The sequence below is a fragment of the Poecilia reticulata genome, chromosome 14 (assembly GCF_904066995.2).
Source record: "Poecilia reticulata chromosome 14, P_reticulata-male-v2, whole genome shotgun sequence".
In the NCBI taxonomy this organism is placed as follows: Eukaryota; Metazoa; Chordata; class Actinopteri; order Cyprinodontiformes; family Poeciliidae; genus Poecilia; species Poecilia reticulata.
In genome coordinates, this window is record NC_088843.1 from 5,106,151 (window position 1) to 5,126,660 (window position 20,510).

Below are 20,510 nucleotides of genomic sequence, written 5' to 3' on the forward strand. Positions count from 1 at the left end.
CTGAGTGAATTTATCTGAAAAAGGGAACTAGAACATTTTCATCAATATTAAGGCATTATTTACTTAAAACAAGCTCCTGTATTTTGCTGAAACTTGTAAATTAGTTTTTTCTTATTTCAAGTAAACAAAGATATTTGCACATGAAATTAGACCTGAAACCATTGTGAAGATTTAGTGTTTTTGCAGTGGACATTTAGGTTAAAAATCTAAAACTCACTAAATTTATTTGACTTACATACATTTAAGTCAAATAAAATGACTTAAAATTTTATTTGACTTAAAATAAAAGTCAAATAAATGTAAATTTATTTGACTTAAATAAATTTAAGTCAAATAAATTTTGACTTAAATAAATTTAAGTCAAATAAATTATGACTTAAATTTATTTAAGTCAAAATTTAAATAAATGTAAATTTATTTAAATACATTTAAATAAATTTGCATTTATTTAAATGTGTTGTGTCTACTGTCACATTTAGTTGACAGTAGACACAACTAAATGTGGCTCAAGTGTTTTACAGTGCAGGAGAGAATCAGAAAAAAATATTTGTAATCTTATTATCAGCTGTCTGCTGAACTGGACCATCAATCAGTCACGATTACAGAATCCCTTCAGATGGAGCAAAGCATTACGTCTTTATCCAATAAACCGGTTGGAATTCATATCACATTGGTTAACAAATAAATAATAGCAGTTCATACTTTATAGCAAATTTGTAAACTTTGCTGCAGCAATAACCCCCTGGTTTATATATATTTAACCCCACTAAACTGAATTATGCATAATAAGCAGTTTAATCAAACCCAGCTGCTGGGTGTTGATTAAAACAAGTCCAGCCGCGCCGCTCTGCAGGCCTGACAGGCTTCCTGACTCGTATTTGTAGGACAGGCACGTTAGTGGAGGTTTGACATTTCCTTTGTGTTTACAGTGATTCATTACGAGTTTACTAAAGTTTCCCTTGAGTCTTATTGACTTTAAAGAGCAGAAATTTGGGATAATGACTCAGATGTAAAACAGAAATGAAACTACTGTTGATGTACTCATCAGCTTGTTTGGCCTTTTTGCTCCATGTCATCATATCCCTAAAACTCTCAATGTCACAATCTCTGATTAGACCTTAATTGTAGACAAATGTAATTAAATGTAACTTTCATAAAAAATGTTTTTTACATATTTGTTAAATCTGTCATGACAGAGATAATCTGTGACAAGATCGATCTCCTTCACCTCCTACCTCTGCTACTATTAGCATCTGAAGAAAGGCACCGCTCTCAACCAAAAACAACCAATCAGAGCCAGGAGGAGCGTCTTAGCGCTGTCAATCAAACTTGTGAACGTGCTTCTAAATATGCTACTGGGGGAGAAGCAACTCATGGTTACAGGAAACCCGTTAATCCGCCATTATCTGTGGTCCTGCTAACTGGTCTGAGCATTTAAAACATGCTAAGCTAGCTGCAGCATACCAGAGATGGTGAGGGAGACTGTGATTGACAGCGCTAAGACCCGCCTCCTGGCTCTGATTGGTTGTTTCTAGTTAGCACTGGGAGAAAACAGGGGAGCCTTTTATCTGTTTCACAACATAGTGACAGTTTGTCACACAATACAATGATCATCCCATACTGTGATCTGTGTTTAATGACCAGAGCCTTAAAAACGCACTGATTGGTTCTAACACCGGGTGACTTTATCCACCACACCATCATGTGACTCCTGTCAAACCTCCCAGTGCAGTAATGTACTCGGTAATGTACTCGGTAGTATTTTGTGGTTTTGCAGAGTAGCTGGTAGTTTTGCACAGTTTCTTTTGAGGCTGTTGCAAATGAGAGCTGCTGTTCTGTAAATGTTGTCCTGGGTGTTTTATGACTTCCTGGATCAGTCTTTGATGCACTCTTAGAGCAAATTTGGTAGTAGGGTTGTGGTCAACTTTACTGCAACCGCAACCCATTTGAATTATGCATGAAAAACAGTTTAATCAAACCCAGCTGTTGGGTGTTGATTAGAACATGAGTGTCCAGCCACACCTCTTTACAGTTTTGCTCCATATTAGTCGATTTTCTGATGTGTTTTTACAGAGCAGACACGTCAGTGGAGAGTTGACATTTCCTTTATGTCTTCAGAGAAAGAGATCCTTTATTTCCAGAGGTCTGATCTGAGTACCATGATCTCAGCGCTGTGTGGGGAGACGTGTACCACCTCCAGCACGGCTTGATTTAATCTTGTTATTGTTATCTAGCCGGTGTGGTTACAGTGATTTATGAGGAGCTCCCACTGAGTCTTGAAGGACACTAACTTTAAAACTGAGACATGTTGAGCACAAACCTGTGATAATCACCCAGGTGGATTATGGGGATGAAAGGAAACTGCAAGTTTTGAGCGTTCATGTAATCATCAGCTTGTTTCTGGATGTCATCAGGTCCTCTCCACTCCAAATGTTGCCATGTCCGATTAGATCTTAATGGGAGACAAGAAGCAGCTGATGCCAACTATTGAGACACTCAGTAAAGAGCCACTAGCTGCGTTTCCATTAGCCACGGATTTACGGAAATTTAAACTGAGAAAATGAATTTGCTTAATGGAAAGCTTTTGCTCTAGGATGATTTTTAGTTGTATCGAAATAGATGTATTTTGCAAAACTGTAATAGAAACAAATTTTTGCATCAACAGCCGAATGTTACTACTGGTGAAAACCATGAAGAGAACAACAGGAAGGAAGACAAATTTTATATATTTCTTAGCACCTTTCACAGATAAAATCACAAACTGTGTCACAGAACGCATAAGAAAAATGTAAAACCACAGTTTTAGGTCCATAACCTTCAGTTTGCTGGTTAGCTATTCAGCTCATGTTTCACTGCGTTTCTGCATTTCTGTAAATCACCAAATATAAAAAATAAACTTCTTATTGAAAATGAGAATTTTTTTTGTGCAATGCTCACAAAATCCAGAGCAAAAAGTCAATTTGCACTGCAAAAAAACAAAATCTTACAAAGTATTTTTTGTCTAGTTTCAAGTGCAAATATTTTGAAATAAGTTGAAATAAAACAAAACTAACTTAGAAGTAGTTTTTCTGAGATATAGGAGCTTATTTTAAGTCAATAATTCCTCAATATTGATGAAAAAGTTCCAGTTCCATTGGCAGATTATTTCACTTATAACCTTGGAAATTGTCATGTTATAAGTAAATTTATCTGCCAAAGAAACTAAAACATTTTCATTCAAGGACTCAATGAATTATTGACTTAAAACAAGCTCCATGTCTTGCAGAAAAGTTATTTGTCAGTTTTTCTTATTTCAAGTCAGTGGAAATAAGAAAAAAAAAAACAATTAAGATTTTGTATGTGTGCAGTATGAAAGTGTAACAAGAAACCCAGATTTTTTCAGTGTTAAATAAGTAAATCTGTAGCAGTGTCTTTATTATATATTATTAGAAAATACTCTAATTTGAACTTTATTTTAAAAAATGACATGCTCTGAGGATAAACTGCTGTAAAATTATCTATCCTGCTTTGATTGTGAATCAAACAAGTTGAAAAGATGAAAGAACGAACAATTGGCTCAGATTCCTGTGATAAAATCTTTATGAACCCAATCAAACTGTTCAGCCACGACTTTCTACATGTAAATATGAACCACATTGTGGGCTGACATCCTATAGCCGAGGTGTTTACGACAAAATCCCCTCTGCACACGTGAAACGCATCTTACGCCTGCGCTAATCCAAAGTTACTGACAAGGATATCGCCAGCGTCAAACCAGAGTCCCGTTTCAAAGGCTGCTGCAGACGGCCAACGGTTTGAGCATCTGCTGTCAGCGCTCAGCGCTCCAGGGTCAGGGGTCGCCATAAGATGGGATGAGATGATGTCATGGACAAGGGAATAGCTCTGAATCTTCCCTCGACTGCAGACGTTTAATTTGCAGCGCATTAAGCAAAGTGAGTCCAGGTTTTTACCTATGACCTGCTTCGTTGTTTAAACGTTAAAGTTGGAAAGTGCATAACCCTGACGACATAATAAGCTGCCTTCTTCCGACGTGTTTCAGGTTTTTTCAAAGTTTTTCCCCTCGAATGTATGAAACCTGCTGCATCTGTGAGTCTTTATTTGTAGCTGAATGTCTGTTGTTGATGTGGAGGGTTTGAACCAGGGGAGACCAAACTTTTCACCATGTGGGCCAAAACTGTAAACTCAAAAGTAGCAACAGGCCAAAAAATCCCAATGAAAAAATAAATCAAACAAATTATTGTAGATCCAAAACTTGAAAGGGATTTTTATGACTGTTTATTAGGACCATTGTAGATGGAAAAAAGGGTAAATCTTTGCCAAATACTCTGAAATTTTGTGATTAATCCCAGTTTTTTTTTTTTGAAAACTTGAACATTTTCTAGAAAACATTTTGACATTTGATATTCAGAAATTTCCAAGTTTTTTTCTGATATTAATCTTAAAAGATTATTTTTAGTAAATGTCCTTGTTTTTTTTAGACAATTTTTTAGATTATTCTCAAAATTTCTGAGTTTTTAGACAGAAATTAATTACTTTTTTTTTCTTTTTTAAACAATGGCTGAGTCTCCGTAGTAGATTTTGTTCGTTTACTGTTTTAAAATAAAAACGTCTAGTTTCTGTTTCTTATCGACTTCATTTAATAAATTTATCTAGAACAGGATTTGAGTCACTTTCTTTCAAAACACTTTCTACATTTAATCAATTCAAGAAAGAATAAAAGCTGATTTGATATGAAGAATGTGAAGTCTGCAATAACACTCCTTTCATCACGATTTATCAGTTAAAAAGTCAAATATTTCAGCAAAAGAGATTAAAACACCCAGTAAAGCTGCTCGCAGTGACACTGATCTCATGTGGTTTGTTGAATTCAGCCAAAAGCTGAACGATTTTACTAAAAAAGAGGGATCAAACCAGACCCACAAGCCTGGAAAACTCATTACTTTGGCTAAATATCTTTGAGGTCTCCACCGAAAAGACAAGTTAACCTGTCAGGAAGAACTGCTAAATGTCTTCACCGCAAATCTCCAGCTGCAGGTATTAAGCCAAGGATTTAAATGTGACAACAGTGAGTAAAACAAAGGAATAAAGAGATCAAACGGATAGAGAGAAAGACGAAAAGCCACCATTTGCCTTTTCATCGCCAGCTTTCTGGATGAAACTGGAACTATTTTAACAACAAAACTGTAAATATCTTTGAAATAAGACAAAACTAAAAATTTAACTCTGACAAGTTTAGATTTTAATTTTTTTTTACAATGTTTGAAGACTTTGAACTTCAGAGATTAATATTAAAACTTACTTTTGTTTAAAATTAGACAAATAGAAGAGAAATATCCTTTATTGTTCCACCCCTGGGAAATCCAGGTGTACCTGCAGCAAGTTACAGGTAAACAACAAAACAAGGATAAATTTACAACACAGAGAAATAATACTGAACATTTTAAAAATAAAATAGCATATTCAGGTGTAAATAAATGTCCAACTGAGTATATTTGAGTATTAAAACCAGCAACAAACTACTTACAACAAAGAATACTGTGCTAAAATGAGCAGGAATGTTATTTGAAATGAAACTACAATCAACAGCAGGGATGTAAACACTAATCAATACACCATTGTCTGTCAATGAAAGAGAAATTTAACTATTTAATCAATTTTCTAGCTGTAAAACAATACCAATATAAGTTACGACATCTGAAATAAATACTGATAGTCATATTTAACCGCCATGAGATGCATAAATTTATCTTTATGGGTTAAATCCAGCATGGCTTTAGTCAAACGCGCCAACTAAATTATCTTATCTGTTTCAAAATATATTAAATCTGAAGCCTAATAAGTTAGACTAGAGAAAGGAGGCCAACATCATTCCTGCATGTCATTCTGCAAACAGAGAACCTGCTGATTAGGAGGTCAGTGTGTTATCACAGAAAACATTCATGTAAGCCTCTGCGATGCTTCACAGCAGCAGCGGTTTCACTAAATTCAGAGCTGATAATGAACTCTGTCCGTCTGCTCTCATTTGCATTTAAATTAAGATATAAATATGATAAATATTATGCCATAATGCTGCAGTTTGGTGTGAGACTTTAGAAGCACGACGGATATTTTCCAACACGATAACACATTTTTCTGGACGATAAATTATTGCGATAAACAATAATATTGTTGTTTTGAGACCATTTTCAACTAATAAAAATATAAAATTTTGCCAGTTGTTTTTTGTCTAGTTTTCAGTGCAAATACCTTAGCTCGGGCTGCACAGTGGCGTAGTTGGTAGAGCTGTTGCCTTGCGGCAAGAAGGTTCTGGGTTCGATTCCCGGCCCCGGTCTTTCTGCATGGAGTTTGCATGTTCTCCCTGTGCATGCGTGGGTTTTCTCCAGGTACTCCGGTTTCCTCCCACAGTCCAAAAACATGACTGTCAGGTTAATTGGTCTCTCCAAATTGTCCCTAGGTGTGAGTGTGTGTGTGTGTGTGCATGGTTGTTTGTCCTGTGTGTCTCTGTGTTGCCCTGCGACACACTGGCGACCTGTCCAGGGTGACCCCCGCCTCTCGCCCGGAACGTTAGCTGGAGAGGAACCAGCACCCGTCCTGACCCCATTAAGGGACAAGGGTGTAAAGAAGATGGATGGATGGATGAATATCTTAGTTCACTTAAACACACAAGTAACGTTTCAGTAAGATATACAAGCTTGTTTTAAGTAAATAAATCAATATTTATGTAAAAGTACTGGTCACAATGGCAGATAAATTCACTTATAACAAGACATTTTTCCCATTTTATAAGAGAGATAATCTAGCACATTTTCACCAACATTAAGGATTTATTGACTTAAAACGAGATCCAATATCCTGCTGAACGGTTTCTTCTAAGTCTTATTTCAAGTGTAATAAGATATTTGCACTGAAAACCAGACGTACTTGGTAAGATGTTATGTTTTTGCAGTGAAATGTGACATGTTCTAAAGAACTCCCCACACAATGGAAGCTATGTTAATTATCCAAAATAAAACAAAACAACAAATAAAACAGAATTAAGAACCACAACAACTTGTGTTATTAAGAGTGCATAAACAGGATATTAGTCATCAAACTCATTTTAGTTTATCATGCGATTAATTGCTTAATTGCTTGTTCGTTGCAACAGGCTTAGTCACGCATCGCATTATCACACACAAACCTCAGCATCAGCTCAGCTTCTCCTTGTTTTTCAGAAGAAGCTGAAAACAGTTTGCACACAGAAAGCGCTGTGTGAATTGTCTCAGTGTTCTTGTATGAAGGAAACTAAAGTTGGGCAATGCTGTAATTCTGGCAGAAGTAACCCAAAGCTGCACTGCCTTAAATGGGAAACGGAGCCGGGAGACCTGTGCTTTACTACAGCCTGGTTCTGATTAAGACCAGACTGATCTGCTTGTTCTTGGTGCAGAGCCACAGCCAGTTCCTGTTCGGGGACAAGGCTGTTAACATCGTGGTGTGAGAGCGCCTACGTTGGTCCGTCAGCCTTTCAGACGTTTATATCAGCTCTCAGTTGTATCGGCTCCTGAGGGGCTGATGACCACACTAACCATAACCTCACAAAAATACCAGGTCACTCATAATGTTGAGTTTTATAAAACTCGCATTGGGTATCCATCTGCAGAAATGCACCACTCCCAGTTAAAAAGAACCTTGTGTACGCGCTGCTCAATGTGCTAATGATGGAGAAAGAAACTCACCGTTCCAGGAAACTGATTATTCACCATCATCCATGGTAAGTGGTCCAGCATTCAAGGCAGGCTCTGTTATCAGGAAAACACTGTAGCATAGCAGAGGTTCTGAGCAGCTCGTATACAAGGGTGGTTGACAACATACCGCAGCTTTACATTTATGCATTTTGTAACATTACATCGTATGAACTTTAGTGTATTTTTTTGTATTTTAAAGCGAAAGAACAATTATAAATTGATTAATAATTCTTTACAAATAAAATCTAAAATCCAATCAGCCACACCTTTGATACGCCTCGGTAAAACGTAGCAATGGATCCATGGTAACTGGAGGAGCAACGGAGATCAGGTAGGAGAATCTGTAAGCTTAAAGCTGCAGTATATAACTTTTATTAAAAATATGTTTTTTACGTATTTGTTAAAACTGCTGTGACAGTTTGATATGAGACAAATAATCTATGAAAAGATCAATCTCCACCTTTTCTTTGTGCTACTACTGTTGTCTGAGGAAATGAACCAATCAGAGCCAAGAGGCGGGTCTTAGCGCTGACAATCAATGCCGATCAATGTACCAATGATGGAGAAACAACCAGTTATAAATGGTCATGCTAACTAGCCTAGCATTCACAACAGGCTTAGTGGACTGCTGCATAGCAGATAGCAAAGAGAAGAGGAGGGTTGTGATTGACAGTGGCAAGACCCGCCTCTTGGCTCTGATTGGTTGTTCGTGGTTAACACTGGGAGAAGGCAGAAGAGCTGATCTTTTTCACAGATTCTCATTCATACCATCGTGTCACAAAATGGTGACAGACTCAACAAATATGTAAAAAAATTTATTTTTATGAAAGTTACATGCGGCTTTATCCAAAACACACACCCCATGGTGGTGGCAGCATCATGCTGCGGGTAGGATTTCCTTCAGAAGGTAAGTGGATTCCTTACTGATGCTGCAGCTAAAAGGATCCCAGGCAGTATGAATCATTGGTTCACTCTGACATATCTACGACTACAGGAAGAACTTCATGTTTTCACAGCCTGAAATCCGCGATCTTCCTGACGTTTGTTTATTTAGCACCATTATCAGGTCAAATAACCACTTTGTTCACCTCTTTTGTGCTTTACTCCATCTGGACTGAGTGGTGAGTCACTGAGGTTAGTGTGCACCTCATTAAATTTAAACCCTGAAAAAGACAAATGTTTACTTCCTAAATCATGACCAGGGTCGTGTTGTAATTGTGAACATGTTTGCTTGGTGGCATTTAACTCCAACAGCAACTTCACTGAAATGAAACGTCAGAGCTGAAATGTTTCCTCCGTTGTGATTTATCCTTGTTTGGTTCATTTAACAGGGGATATGTCGTATTTGTGAGGGATTAGGAAGTAGATTTATCAGGATTAAACACTGTGCTAGCTCGCCATAGCAAGATTAATGAAGGCCACTCATCTGTGAAGTTGGGTCAAACAGATGTGTCCTGTTTTCAAAAGCATGGAGGAAATCAGCAACAACTGGGCTAAAGCAGTCAGCAATTCCCTGACTGCTTTAAATTTAATGTGGTCACATTAAATTTAATGTCAGCACATTTTGTTATTAGACACCTTAATAACAGGTTTGCTCTGTGGGACTTTAGGATTACATATAGAAGTTTTTTTCTGCATCCATAAAACTAATAAACATTTTAATGACTGTATGAATATTTCCTCCTTTTCAGTTTGGTTTTTAAGGTTAGTTATTGTCACCAGTAACCAGTAAATAACTATTTAAAATTAGCAATTTTGAAAAAAATCACATTTGTTTCTATAAAAAAGGCATTTTTATAGAAACAGGTTTATAGAAGAGATGTTTCTCTGCTGCCATCTTGTGGAAAGACGGTAGATTTTGTAACAAGAACATTTTTTAACATTGCACTTTTTAGTTACCTGGGTTTTGTGAGGACTCGCTTAATTAACCTTTTTAATTTGCTAAGTAGCAAGGGAAGGCATGAGATTTAATTTAAATTCCATGGAAATTTAATTTTTAAGTTAACTCTAGAGTCTAGAGAAGTAAAAGTAAAAGTTTTGACATAAAAATTGTTTTGACTCAAGATTATTTAAAAATTTAAAGTAGTTATTTCAAGAAGCTCATGGAGAACCAGTAATACAGACTAATAATTAATTATTGCATTACCGTATTAATATTTTAAAAGCAGGAAAGTGCTCTTAAAAGCACTTTCCTGCTTTTAAATATACACAGTTGTTTCGTAAAAGATGTACTTCAGGGTTCATACGGATTAAATTTATCGCAGAAGAACTTCAATACTGTTTTACTGCTGCACGCCGCCCTCCTTTCCAGTAGGTGGCGGTAGTGCACAAACCGTCATTTATTAAACAAAGAAGTGAATCGACATTAGAAGCATGGAGACTCGCTGCAACTGAGGGATTCTTGACCTTTCCAACTTAATACTATAATCTGGTTTCAGTGAGTTCATTTTTGTACATTTTAGCCCTTTTGGTCAATCTTAGTCATATCAAAGTCTTGTTTTTTTCCCCCCATTGACTCTTGAAGAATGAACGTATCTGGGATACCAAGACGGATCCTCTTTTAGGTTATTGTTGATTATGTGACAGATTTATGCAAGTCTGTAGGACGACGGTAAATATTTAATATTTTGGGGGTTCCTTCACAAACTCAAAGCGTCTCAGAATCTGTTTTCACGTCCGTCATGTCTTATTTATTTTATACAATTTCCATTTGTTTTTCTTTCCGGGGTCAGGAAAGCTGAGCAGAATGTCGGGGAGAAAGATTATGGTCCATGCTACATGGGCCATCGGTAAAGTAATCGGGACCAAGATGCAGAAAACCGCTAAAGTGAGAGTGACACGACTGGTGCTGGACCCCAACCTGCTGAAGGTGAATCTTCAGCTAATAGTCTGTAGATGATTCCTGTGTGAGAAATAAGAACTTTAAATCTAAAACATATCAATTAAATCGGCATACACATAGTGTTAGACCTTGAGTGTTGGATGTATAATTTGTCATTTACATGTGTAAATGACTACAATATGAATACAATGAATACAATATTGCATTTTGCTTCTGTTCAGAGAAAGTAAACATGAATCTGTATTGTAGTTATATTGGCCAGAAACATGTATTTATTTACACTTGGACTGATGAGGTTTTTCTTTGCAATCTTACTTGCCAATTTCAGTTTTGGTGGTTGATGGTTAAATATAACTTCCTTTTAAGTTTAATTGCAAAATAATGTTATTTCATTGAACTCCTTTGCAACTAAAATCTGCATATTGAATATATAGTACTTCATAAATTTCTCTGAAGAGAAAATTTGTGTATCTTTATGCATTTAAAGTTAACTAAGTGCATTTTTTTTGCTTCCTTTATAGTACTACAACAAGAGGAAGACCTACTTTGTCCATGATTCTTTGGAGCAGTGCACTGTGGGAGATATCGTCCTGATCAAGGCTCTGTCTGTGACAAGATCCAAACATGTCAAGCATGAACTTTCTGAGATCGTTTACAAAGTAGGCCGGGTGGTGGATCCGCTGACGGGAAAAAGTGTTGCAGGAACAGAGTTTGTGGAGCCTCTGTCTGACCTGGTTCTAGAAGAGAATATTTCTCTGTCGGATAAACTCACAGAGCTGAACATCTCAGCTGCCTCTGATTCTCCATCTGTACAAACTCCTACTTCATGATAGAAAACTGTTTTCTTACATGCCACTCTGTAATGTTTTTGTTTCAAGAGTTAATATTAATAAAATATAAGTATATAAACATTATGGATTCAACAGAAGCATAACTCTAATATTACTTTCAAGAATATAATTTGGATTATTTTGTAATGAAATGAAAATGGGAACACATTCATGCTTTGTGACGTCCTCTGGGTTTCTGGGAGAGATTAAAAATCTCCAAGATTTTAAATAAAACAGTTGAACTAAAGGCAAAAATGCCTCTTTGGATTGTAAAGGTTGTAGATCGTTGATGTTTTCTAATGCACTGGTTCTCAAACTTCCAGTTTTCAACTTTAAAGAAAATATCAGTGACTCTTTGTTGTACAGTGGCAACACAATTAGCATCAGCAGCAAATATATTGACCAATATGTGGTTTTTATCTATTGAAATCCCCTTTTTTATATATTTTACACTATAAAATGGATGTGCTTTTTAAAGTTTATTTTTGGTATTAATGTTTTCTCAAGAGGATCTCAAGACCTTTCACATTTTTATAAGGTCAATTTGTACTGAAAACTTTTGTGTGGCTGTTTCATATAAAATATGCACAATAATGTGAATGCATATATTGCAATAGAAAGGAACAAAATCCTATTAAGTATTTTTGTGTAGTTTCTCATGCAATTATCTTAGACTTAAAATAAGACAAATAACTTAAAGGTAACTTTTAAGCAATAAATAGGACCTTGATTTGAGTCAATTATTTCTTAATAGTGATGAAAAAGTATGTTTCATTTGCAGATAAATTATAACAAGATGTCTTTCCCATGTAATAGTGAAATAATCTGCCAATTGAACTAGTTCTTTTTCCATCAATATTAAGAAATTATTTACTTAAAACAAGCTCATATTTCTTGCTGAAAAGTTACTTATAAGTCAGTGCACTTGAAATAAGTGCACTGTCTAGAATTTGCACTAGAATCTAGACCCAAATTACGTGGCAAGTTTTTGGAGTGTTTTTATACGGAAGATTTGTTTACTTTTGGAAATTAAACAAAAATCAAAAAATTGCTCAAAGCATAAAAGTCGATAGAAAGGCGATTTGAGGAGATTAAACTTGCTCTTTGTCATCCATGAACAGAATGATTGTGCTGTTTAGCAGCTGTAAACATCTGACTCCTGTGTTTGTGTTTATAAAGCTCGTTTATCATCCTCCACATTGCTCTCCAGCGTTACGTCGCTCAGTCAGCTGCCCAGTAAACAGCCCGGACTGCAGCCGCCTCCACCAGCCTCCGACTCTAACTGCCTTCAAGGAAACATGGCGAGCAGAGTCCTTCAAAGAGTGGCCACCGGCCTTCACTGGAGGAGAGCCGGACTTCAAGCGAACGTCCCGGCAGCCATCACCGCCAGGTCAGAGTGGGGCAGGTGCTACCTGCTGATTCAGAGAGGTTTCTTCAAAAAAAGTTAGCTCGGTTTCAGGAAAAGTTTACGCTAATGACAAACTCTGGGATGCTAGGTGGCTAAGCTAACGTAGGGACGTTGATGCCTACGCAACGTAGCATTAGCCGCTTAGCTTTAGCGCTAAACCTGCTAACTTTCTGCTAATTATGACCCCGATGAAAAGTTAAAAGTTCGGAGCATGGTGCGGTTTGTAATTACATCTGCGAGCATGGAGCTGTATTTTATAGCTGATAACGCAAAAGAAAGTTAGAAGTGAGGCTGTCACTCCCAAAGTGATTTAACTTCAAGGTCAAAACAGTGAGAGTGCACAGCTTTACAATGCTTTCCTCTCTTTAAAAAAATATTTCTAGTTGATTTGTTCATGAATATTTACAATAATCTAAATGTTGATTGTCTTTGAAGAAATGACATTATCAAAGAATATCGGTACAAAGGTGGTTGTGGGTGGCATTTATATTTAATTTAGGACTTAAAATCCACATACATTAGTTTTCTAATAAAACTCATTGCAGTGACTATAACCGTTGCTGCAGGAATAAAGTTGTGCACTGTGGGCGGTTGGATTTAAAATATGCAAACAAATTACTATTTATTTTTTTCACCTTGCCAGGTTGTCATGTCACTTTATTTAGTTTTAAATATTGACATGTCAGATCATGTCGATCATCCTGAAGCCATTATCAGCAAATAATAAAACTTTGCAGTTTTTTCCTTAAGATAATGGGTTTTATCTGACATTTAATATTCAACAAAAACTATTGACGTTTGTGATTGTTGCATGTTCAAAATGTAAAAAACAAAAGTCCAAAGGGTGTAAATACTTTTTTAAGGCGTTGCATTTCACCAATTCTTAGCTTATAATGGTGAAACATGCACCGAATATAATCTTAACTCAATGAAAGATTGAAATACTCTTAATCTATATTATTAAAATGAGTTGGATGCCTAGATTGAAGTAATTGGAGGATTAAAAACAGCAAGTCTATCTTTGACTTTCAAGGGTCTGAGAGCTTTTTGGTTGTTAAGCTGATTTTTAATACTGTGCAGCAGAAAATGCTTAATTTTATTTATTTATTTTTCTGTGCAGGGGTTTCTCAGGACTTAAATCTCTTTTTGTGAGAAAAGTTGACCCCAGAAAAGATGCCCACTCTCATCTACTATCCAAGAAAGAAGACAACAATCTCTACAAAATACAATGTACATATTATGGCATTATTTCATCTATAGTAATTTCACAAAATGTAAAGTTTTCATGTTGTCATTTTCACTATTTGTCCACTTACAGTTTTTTTTTTTTCCCCTCAACAGTTCATAACGTTAAACCAGAGTGCCTTGATGCTTACAATAAACTTTGGTAAGAAAAGTTAATTTAATCTCTCTCTGTTAATCTCAGGTTTTGTACATTCCTGCACATATCTGTGTTTTTGTCCCCAGTGAAGAAGTATTACCCTCCATCCATGCTGACCCTGAATACCCCTGTGAGCTGGTGGGCACCTGGAACACCTGGTACGGAGAGCAGGATCAGGCAGGTAAGAGGCTGCAGCATCTCGCACAGTTAATCAGGCCTCTACTTTCATTTACTCAGCTGTCTAGATTAACTGTTTTTCAATTAGCCCTGTGAAAGTAAAACAATTAAGGTAAAGTTGATTAGTAATGAATCTACACTAATTTCTTACAAAAATGAATGTTTAACTATTAAGCTGTCTGGGTATTAAACATTTGAGGTCTTGAAATGCTGAGTTAGCTGCATAATCAATCAGCCTAGTTGAAATCATGTGAGACATTTTTGTAAATTTGAGTTTTGTACATCGACTGCTTTCATAACAAGCCGTTGATAAAACACTGAATTATGAGCCAGTGTTTACATTTCAGTTAATAGTTTGGTTATGATTATCAATAATTCAGCCAACAAGATAAAAACTGTACAGGAGGTGTGAGGGATTGTCATCACAAATCCTGTTTGTTGTTTATACGTAAAAACAACAAAAACAAGTATATATGTCTACTGGAGTAAAATGGTTTTGAATAATGTTTTTTTTCTAGCACAAGAATCAGGCAAATTTAGCTCATCTTATGTTATTTAAAAACTAAATGCGTTCTGAAGGTCTAAAAATATATATTTTAGTTATAGTTTTCAGGTGTTGAATCAAAGTGCCTTGCAATAGTATTCAAATCCCTTGAATATTTACACATTTTTGTCACATTACAACCACAATCCTCATGAAGTGAGGATTTTAAATGACAAAGAAAATGGAGTGTAATGGTGCGTTCACACCAAATGTGTTTCACACGTCAGAAACGCTTCAAGTTGGACGTGTTTTCACTTTGAAGTGAGACGCATCAAAATCTCTGTAGGCAGCGTTGAGAGGAAACTGCGTGTCCTTCAGACTCTTCCACCGTCTTCTTCATGTTTCATCTAAATAAATGCGTTTATTTAACGTGACTCAGCGTTTTTGCTGGACAGATTTGTATAGCTCAAATCTGGGGAAATATTTTCAAATGGTAAAAGGTATAACTTGCTCGACATTCCAACTTTCTCGCTGATCCTTTTCCAAACGAGGTCCTTTCTATTCCCATCTCTGTAGTCGTAACTTGATTGGTCGAAGATTATAGGACCAGAACAAACAGCGACAATTGGTTTATCCTCCATTATTTATTATTTTTTTCTGATATTACATCGGAAAATGTGCCACTATGTGCTGGTTGACGTTCAGCGATAGTTCAGATTTTCCAACTCCAGCTTTGGACACGTCGAACACTTGAGAGGGAGTGAAAATGTTGTTTGTAATGTGACAAACAGAATAAGTTGAAAATACTTTTGATAGTTAAGAAGTTTCTCTCCTCTGACACAAACCAGCAGTCACAGCTTCTATTTTAGTCAACAAACAGCTTTGTCTGTCCTGCCGTTTTCCTGGCTCTTGTCCATTTTGTCCTGTGATTATATTTTATTTCTCCTGAACTTTAATCCGACTCTGTGATGTGAACAGAGTTTTACACTTGTAAAGGATGCAGAAGTTAAACATGAACCACATGTGAACATTAAAGTCCCTTAATGGGAAAAAATAAAGAGGAATAACAACGACCTTTGGGTTTTTTATGCTTGGCATTTATCTGCATTGTGGTTGTTTTTAAATCTGAAGCTGTTGATTTTCCAGCTTTATTTTTAAGGATCTGTGTTAATGAGGTGCAACTAGAACTGACTGCAGTTTGGCCCGGAGGAAAACATTTTCCAGAGCTGCATTATTTCTGGCTCTTCTGCTCCTTCTATTCTAGTTCACCTTTGGAGATATCGGGGAGGATACCCGGCTCTCACCGAAGTCATGAACAAACTCAGGCAGAATAAGGTAACAGGGATTAGTTCAGCTCTCAGGACGCTGCTGACCCAAAGGCCATAAAAACAGCCACGGACCAGGTCTTAGGGTCTCTGTGGCTCTCCTGCTGTTTCTTGTTTAGCTAAATAAAAAGGATATTTACATTAGAGAATTAGCTGTATGCTGAATGTTTGGTAAGTGTAACAGACTCAGTTTCTGTTATTCATGTTGTTTGTGGTTACTCTCCAAAAATAGAAACATAGGTATGAAAGTATGAAGATCTTTAATATAAGAACTAGGGGTGCACCGATAAGTCGGCCATGATGTCCTTCATTTTGGGAGATTGGTGATCAGGTCTAAAAATGAACCACTGTCCTCTTCTGCTCTGCTGTGTTAGAGGTTTGACTAACGGGTCACGTCGGCACGTTTGCAATTAACAGTAATCACCTCACTGTTACCAACTTTGCAACTTTCTTGCTATAATTAGCGACATTTCAGACCAAAAGAATCAGAATCGGCCAAAATCGGAATCAGCAGATCAGGCTTTTTAAAGACTGGTAGTCGGCTATCGGCCAGAAAACTGAAATCGGTGCACCACTACTTATTACTGAAAATAAGTTTATTAAATTGAACCCAAGAGGAACTGAAAACGAGATGCTTTGCTTTTAATACAGCAAACGTGGAAAATCTACTACAGCGTATTAGGGCCACTGTAGAAAAACAAAAATGTAGTAAATTTCAATTTCTGCCAAAAACTCAGAAATTTTGAGTAATCAACATTTCAACCAAAAGTCAGCCAAAATCGGAATTGACCCATAAAGCTTTTTAAAGATCCATAATCGACCAGAAAACTGCAATCGGTGCACCCCCAATAGGAACATTTAGGAATATAATTTATTAGTGATTTTTGTTGAATTGTAATATAATTACTGTTGCTGTTATTTTACTTGAAACATTATTTTTTTCTGAACTGATTTCAAATAAATTATCCACACATTTTCTAAAATAGATTATTTATGATTTTAAATAATGGATGTAACCTGGGTCAGGCTGAAAATCTCCATCCACTTAAGCAGTCAGAAGTCAGTTCAGTGGACTCTGTTTCCATCATTTCAGATGCTCAGCTGGGGGTTTACTGAGTGACGGTTTTGTCTTTATTTTGGCTGTAGGGCTTTATGAACTACAGGGATGAGAGGGGAAAGATGCTGCTGTCTCGTAGGAATCAGCTGCTGCTGGAGTTCAGCTTCTGGAACGAACCCGTCCCTCGTCCAGGACCAAACATCTACGAACTCCGGTCATACCAGCTCAGAGTAAGACTCTGTCTTCACCTTCGTTCAGCTTTAAAGATGGATTTCAACCAGAATGAATATCTAAATAAATGCTGTAATTCCAGCCAGGGACAATGATCGAGTGGGGAAATTATTGGTAAGAAAACCTTTTTGTTCATTTTTACTGCACAAATAATAAGTAACCGACACAACAGGACAGGAAAATTAGGAGAGACAGGTATTAATTAATTTTTTTTTTTTTTTACTTGATCCTTTTTTTGAGAATTTTTGAGCTTTTTTGATTATTTGCTAAACATTTGATTAGGGATGCTCGATATATCCGCACCAACATCAGTATTGGCAGATGTTAGTCATTTTAACATATTGGTATCGGTCCTATTAATAACCAAAGGTGTTGAAATACCAATATTACCGATATCAATATATGATTAATATCGGTAAATATTAACATTGAATATTGATATCTGCCCAAATTTTCAAATTGGTGCATCTCTACATTAGATAGAATAAATCTTTCCTTTTTTTAATTAATGATTATAATTTAATCATTGAGGCATTTGTTTTTTAGTGAAAATCAAGGAAGAATACTGGAAGAACTTAATCCTCAAACTGCAAATATTTAGTTGACACTACTGAGTTGCATGGCGCTGTGTTTACGTTTTTTGATGCTCTGCAGGGCTCGGGCGATTGAGATTCGCCAGCAGAACCAGGAGGCTGTGGGAGGTTTTTTCTCACAGATCGGAAGTCTTTACCAAGTTCATCACTTATGGGGTGAGAAGAGTTTCCTGATATTATAAATATGGTTAAAATCTGTTTCTTTTAACCAAGAACCTGTGATTTTAAGGAATAAACACAATTGTGTTATATAATTCAATTTTAAACTTCATGAATGTTTTCTCAGAATGACTTAAGCTTGAAGCTGTGAGTTAATTTAAATAATCAGCAAATGAATAAATAGTTTTTGTTTTGTTTTTTATCGACTAGCTTACAAAGATTTTCAGACCAGAGATGAAATTAGAAATGCAGCTTGGCACCGGGACGGTTGGGATGAGGTCGTTTATTACACAGGTAAGCTTGAATTGGTGTCCAAACATTATTCTAAGTAGAGTTAATGTTGTGATTAAATTAAAAGTACATTATTTTCTGTAATTATATGTCTTTTAAGACAGATTGAACAAAGCCAACAACCATATAGATCAGTTTTTCAGACAGAGAATCACTTACCCCTTTTTAACAAACGCACCAAACTTAAAATTGCCACCAGAAGAAAACATCGTAATAAATGAAATTTTTTGTAAAAGTAACTGGCCACAATAGAACCATGAACATATCTACTCGGGGCGTTTTGAGTTATTTAGATTCTGAAAGTGTGGATTACAAACAATGATGGAAAACACGTGGAAATCAAAAAAATTACTTTACTAATAACATTTTAGATCTATTTGTAATAAAAGGAAAAATAGACTTGAGTTTGGTTGGCAGAAACAAACATTTTCTTTCAGCCAATAGATATAGTATTATAGTTTTATTTTAGGTGTTAATATGTATTTAGTCACCGCCATGTCGCATTCAGAACAGCAGCAGACTGAGATCTGGATGCCGGTGGCATGCTATAATGTATCGTAATAATGTAAAAAAAAATAGAATAAAAGTTCAGCTGCAGCTCACCCTGTGAAATTTTCCACCGCTATCTTTAGGTTTTTTTTTTTTTATAGTGACCGGTTTTAAGCCAAGTATCCATTATTATTTTATAAACACAATCCTTTGGTTAGCTAACTGTAGCGTCGCACTTTGAGCTAACGTAACGGAAAATAAACGGTTCTTTACATGCAGTACCTCACTGACCGCTAGAGGGCGCCCACGGACCACAGTTTGAGAAAGACTGATAGATCTGTATACTGTTGATCAAGAATGCCTTGGTTATTGATTTATTAGCCAAATGAAGTCTAAATCTTTTTTTTTCTCCTTACAGTCCCTCTTATTCAGCACATGGAGTCCAGAATAATGATTCCCATGAAGACTTCGCCCCTGAAGTAACCGTAGACTGTAGCCGTCAGCACTACAACCACTCAGGCCCATGAAGTGAAACCAACCACCAGAATGTACACTGCCAGGAAATTCAACACAACCTAGTTATGATTTCCTAGTTTTGTTTTTTTCTGTTTCTTAAATCCCTCTACTTTTTCTTTTTGTTGTTGTTGTTTTTAAGAATGTTGGGTCAAAACAATTATCTCCAGAATGTTACTAGATACTGTAATTAATGGGTTGTTGTAGTGTTACAGATCTGGAGTTTATCATGAAATGCTAGATGAAAATTAAATTATAAAAGGATTGGTTAGCGTTATGGACAACTCAAAAATATTAAGCCTTAAATTGTACATGTGGTAGTCATTTCATTGAGAGAAATTGGGTTCTTTAGATTGTCCTCCCTTTTCTTAGCAAACGTCTTGTGTTTACAAAGCCTCTGACAGGTTGTGAAAAGATTTGGGTCAGAATTATTAAAGTATTCATGATGCTAAAAATATATGAAGATTGTTCACAATGGCGCAAAAAACAACTTTTCTTTCCTCCTTTGTCTAACTGATCACACTTCCAGGTTCTTCAGCATCAACACTCCTGGCTACATGAATGGTTATTTAAATGTGTTCTAGTTAAGTAGAGCCAATGACTTTTTGCAGAAGAAGCTACTGTACACTGACTGGTTTGGGTTTATACCAATGCAACAGATTAATATCATCAGGGTGACTGTGTGCTCTAACTGAGATTAATTTTTAAGCAATGCCACCATGTTGTTGGTTGGGTCTATTAAATAAGCTGTCTGTAAACAACTTGGGTCTTTAAAATCACTGTGGAGCCTCAGAGTGGAAAATATTAAATGCAGTGATTTAAGAAGATTAGTTGTACATATTGAATTAAATTTCTGATTAATAGAAGACTTTTTTTGCTCTTGTTTATTTTTTAAACACATCAGTACATAAAATCTGACATAATACATATTTTTAATGTTCTTGATGCCGATTGCTCCTAAAGGTCAGATGTGCCATTGTTTAGCCAATCAGCAAGCTCCTTGGGT

At 36.2% G+C, this 20,510-nt stretch overlaps 2 protein-coding genes across 3 annotated transcripts in view; both read left to right on the forward strand.

Moving 5' to 3' along the window:
- Positions 1-20,370, forward strand: part of LOC103475631 (nipsnap homolog 2) — a 40,708-nt gene extending 20,338 nt beyond the window's left edge. The window contains exons 3-12 of the mRNA XM_008427419.3: positions 12,607-12,786; positions 13,925-14,034; positions 14,146-14,191; positions 14,272-14,366; positions 16,111-16,181; positions 17,318-17,458; positions 17,542-17,573; positions 18,114-18,208; positions 18,422-18,505; positions 19,410-20,370. Coding sequence (XP_008425641.1) covers positions 12,607-12,786; positions 13,925-14,034; positions 14,146-14,191; positions 14,272-14,366; positions 16,111-16,181; positions 17,318-17,458; positions 17,542-17,573; positions 18,114-18,208; positions 18,422-18,505; positions 19,410-19,474 — 919 coding nt within the window. The 3' untranslated portion in view covers positions 19,475-20,370. The remainder of the gene's footprint in view (positions 1-12,606; positions 12,787-13,924; positions 14,035-14,145; positions 14,192-14,271; positions 14,367-16,110; positions 16,182-17,317; positions 17,459-17,541; positions 17,574-18,113; positions 18,209-18,421; positions 18,506-19,409) is intronic.
- Positions 10,006-11,477, forward strand: mrps17 (mitochondrial ribosomal protein S17). 2 transcript variants are annotated; one of them, XM_008427417.3, is made up of 4 exons: positions 10,046-10,161; positions 10,249-10,335; positions 10,457-10,593; positions 11,088-11,477. In XM_008427417.3, exons 3-4 carry the CDS (start codon positions 10,471-10,473, stop codon positions 11,394-11,396), a joined length of 432 nt encoding a protein of 143 aa, XP_008425639.1. In that variant the 5' UTR covers positions 10,046-10,161; positions 10,249-10,335; positions 10,457-10,470; the 3' UTR covers positions 11,397-11,477. The 2 variants fall into 2 exon arrangements, with proteins under 2 accessions (XP_008425637.1, XP_008425639.1); XM_008427415.2 differs by lacking the exon at positions 10,249-10,335 and having other exon boundaries at positions 10,006-10,161.
- Positions 20,371-20,510: the final 140 nt, after the last annotated feature.